The sequence below is a fragment of the Odontomachus brunneus genome, unplaced genomic scaffold, assembly GCF_010583005.1.
Source record: "Odontomachus brunneus isolate Ranch 3 - 2012 unplaced genomic scaffold, Obru_v1 Obru_scaffold_116, whole genome shotgun sequence".
In the NCBI taxonomy this organism is placed as follows: Eukaryota; Metazoa; Arthropoda; class Insecta; order Hymenoptera; family Formicidae; genus Odontomachus; species Odontomachus brunneus.
The window spans coordinates 214,419-217,387 of NW_022639566.1; the positions used below are offsets into that span (position 1 = coordinate 214,419).

Below are 2,969 nucleotides of genomic sequence, written 5' to 3' on the forward strand. Positions count from 1 at the left end.
CGATCAATCTCTCTCGATATCAATTTTCTGTCGGCTTTTATACTAAGTTATAACAAACAGTTCGACTGTTTGTTGACCTTACGGTTATTCCGCGCGCGGTTGTTCGGCGTTTTCTTGTTAGTATTACAGCTATTGTTTCGGCCGTCGTGACGATTCCCGAATCGTCACATCACTCCCCCCCTTTGTAGTGCCTGTCCCGGGCACTCGCAACTTAACTCTAATTAATCCTACTTGTGCTTAATTCTATTTATAACCTACCCTTCACCACGTTAATTCCCCTACATAATCTATATCTAACGTACCCTTCACCATTTGTTATTTAGTTTGTAACCTATCTTAACCTAACCTAACCTTAATTATCCTTACTCTATTTTACTTTATAAGCTATCTTTAATTTTCCTTCTTTTGTAAACTTGACCCGCCATAGTTCCCCGTCTACGTACCGTCGGTATTTGTGGGTTACGTGCGCCGCGTGGTATGGCACGTCGATTATTCTACCTCCGGAAATGGGGATCCTGTATGTTGGCCTTGTGTTTACGTTTTGCGGAGTGCGGGTCTCCATGCGGATCCTGTTTGTTATCGGCGTATCTGAGATGATTTCTGGCAGTTTCCTTGTCTGGTCCGGTTTTCTCTGCGCCTCGCTGGTCTCTTTAGGTGGTGCCTGGGATACTGGTGGCGTGGCCGTCGTGTATGGCCTGATGTGTGGCCGTCGTTTCTGTGTTGCTGGCCGTTCATCCGTTTGTTGCGTTATCAGCGCTTGTAGCTTTTTCTGCGCTATTCTTGCCGTTGGTGGAGTTTTAAGGCAAGCGATGGCTGGTTTTCGCTTTGCCGGTTTGTCTGACGGTGGTCTTTTCCCTGGTGGGAGCTTTTTCCCTGCTGCTTGGCTTTGTGCTTCTGCCTTCCGTTTTGTGTCCTCAGAGCTGGTCAGCGAGTCCCATAGCGCCTGGGCCTCTGTCTCGTTCCAGGTTGTTAATAGTTCTTCGATAGCTTTATCTACGTCCATTGTAGTCTGACGAGTTTCTCCCTTCGGGCTTTGGTTCTGTCTCTTTTATAGCTGTTTCCCATTCCTTGGTGTGTTTATTTGTTTGCCTTGGTTGTGCTATGTTTGTCCTTAGCGTGTCAGGCCAAAACCGACTCGGGTAATTTTTCCGTTGTTCGGGTAACGGTTCTGTCGGCGGTTTCCAGTTTTCAAGCCAATTTCTCATTTCTTGGTTGAGTTTCATTTTGCTTTCTTTTTTTGGTGCTGCGGATTTGCTGGCTCTCTTCCTAGTGTCCTGACTCCGCTTGGCTTGCTCTTTTAATATTCTAATTCCCTCCTCCGATCTCTTTGATTATTTGGTTGGAGGGGATTAATTTTTGTTTGTTGTCTAATCGCTGTTGTTCGGTTTGAGGTCATGTATATGTATGTGTTTGTACCATTTTTTGTTTTCGTCGATTAGATCTACAATTACTGGTGAGATAATTCTTTTCACTGTTAGCGGTCCCATGTACCTTGGTGCTAGTTTTGAGTTGATAGCTTTCTCTTTGTTGGACAATGTATGCGCCCATTTCCACACGATATCCCCGATATGCGGTTTCCAGGCCCTTCTCCTCAGATTGTAGGATTTTTCTTGCTTCTGGAACGCCCGTGCCATATGAAATGTTACTAGTTCATATGCGTCCTTCAATTGTTCGTGGATATTTGTTGATGTCGTACCAGGCCTTTGTTTGCGTTCTAATTCGCAAGGTCCCGCGAGCTCTCTACCGTTATTCAAGAATGCCGGCGTATATCCTGTGCCTTCGTTTTGCGCTGTATTAAAGGCAAATTTTATTTGGCTTAGATTCTCATCCCAGCTTCTGTGGTCTTTTCCCACGTATTGGGAGATCATTGTCTTTATCCTACGATTCGCTCTTTCTACGGGGTTGCATTGGGGAGTCCATACCGGCGTCCACCGGTGTTGTATTCCTAGTTCTTTGGTTATTTTTTTCATGTTTCCTGATTTGAACTGCGTTCCGTTTTCTGATATTATAATATCCGGACATCCGTGTCGGTAGATAATTTCTTCGAGGAAGCCTTGTGCTACTGCGCTAGCTGTTGCTTGACGTAGCGGATTTATCTCGATCTATTTTGAGAATCTGTCCTGCATTGTGAGGATCCATGTGTATCCCTTTTTGGATCTTGGTGGCGGTCCTATAAGGTCCAGCGAGACCTGTTCCCATGGTTTTTGTACAGCCGTGGCGTGCAGCTTTCCCGGTGGCTGCATTTGAGATGCCTTGTGGGCCATGCAATTTTTACATCTTTTTACATATTGGCTGATGTCTCTAAACATTCCTGGCCAATAGTAAAGGCGAGCTATTCGGCATATTGTTTTCGCGATCCCGAGGTGACCCGCTGCTGGATCGTCGTGGTATGCCCGTAGTATTTCCGGACGTTGCTCGTGCGGTATGCATCTTTTCCATTGCTCCTGGCTCGGTACCTCTTTGAAATCGAGACTGTGGAGGATATGTCTGTATAAGTTGCCGTCCCTTATTTGGTAATCCGGTAATAACTGAGGTTGCTCTGCAACTTGGTTTTCTTTTTGTTTGTACCAGTGGCACTTCGTGTCTGCTTGTAATGCGGCGATTACCGGTTGTCTCGATAGTGCGTCGGCTACTCTATTCATGCTTCCTTTTCGGTAGCGTATTTCGAATGTGTATTGTTGTAACTCAAATTTCCACCTGCCTAATCGTCTTGATGGCGACTCTAGCTTTTCTAGCCATCGTAGTGATTGGAGGTCGGTTAATACGGTGAATTTGTATCCTTCTATATAGCAGCGCATTTTCCTAATTCCCCATACTACTGCCAGGCATTCTAGTTCTGTTGCGCTGTAATTTTTTTCGGCATTATTGAGCGTCCGACTTGCGTATGCTATCACGCGCTCTCCTCCCTCGAGCACCTGCGTGAGTACCGCTCCTAGTCCGTGCGTGCTGGCGTCTGTTTGTAAGGTAAA

At 45.8% G+C, this 2,969-nt stretch overlaps 1 protein-coding gene across 1 annotated transcript in view; it reads right to left on the bottom strand.

Moving 5' to 3' along the window:
• The window catches only part of LOC116849454, a 7,224-nt gene extending 5,356 nt beyond the window's left edge, over window positions 1-1,868 (bottom strand). The window contains exons 1-2 of the mRNA XM_032826595.1: window positions 1,492-1,868; window positions 539-1,043 (exon numbers count right to left, since the gene is read on the bottom strand). Of these exons, the coding sequence (XP_032682486.1) occupies window positions 539-1,043; window positions 1,492-1,868 (882 nt within the window). The remainder of the gene's footprint in view (window positions 1-538; window positions 1,044-1,491) is intronic.
• Window positions 1,869-2,969: the final 1,101 nt, after the last annotated feature.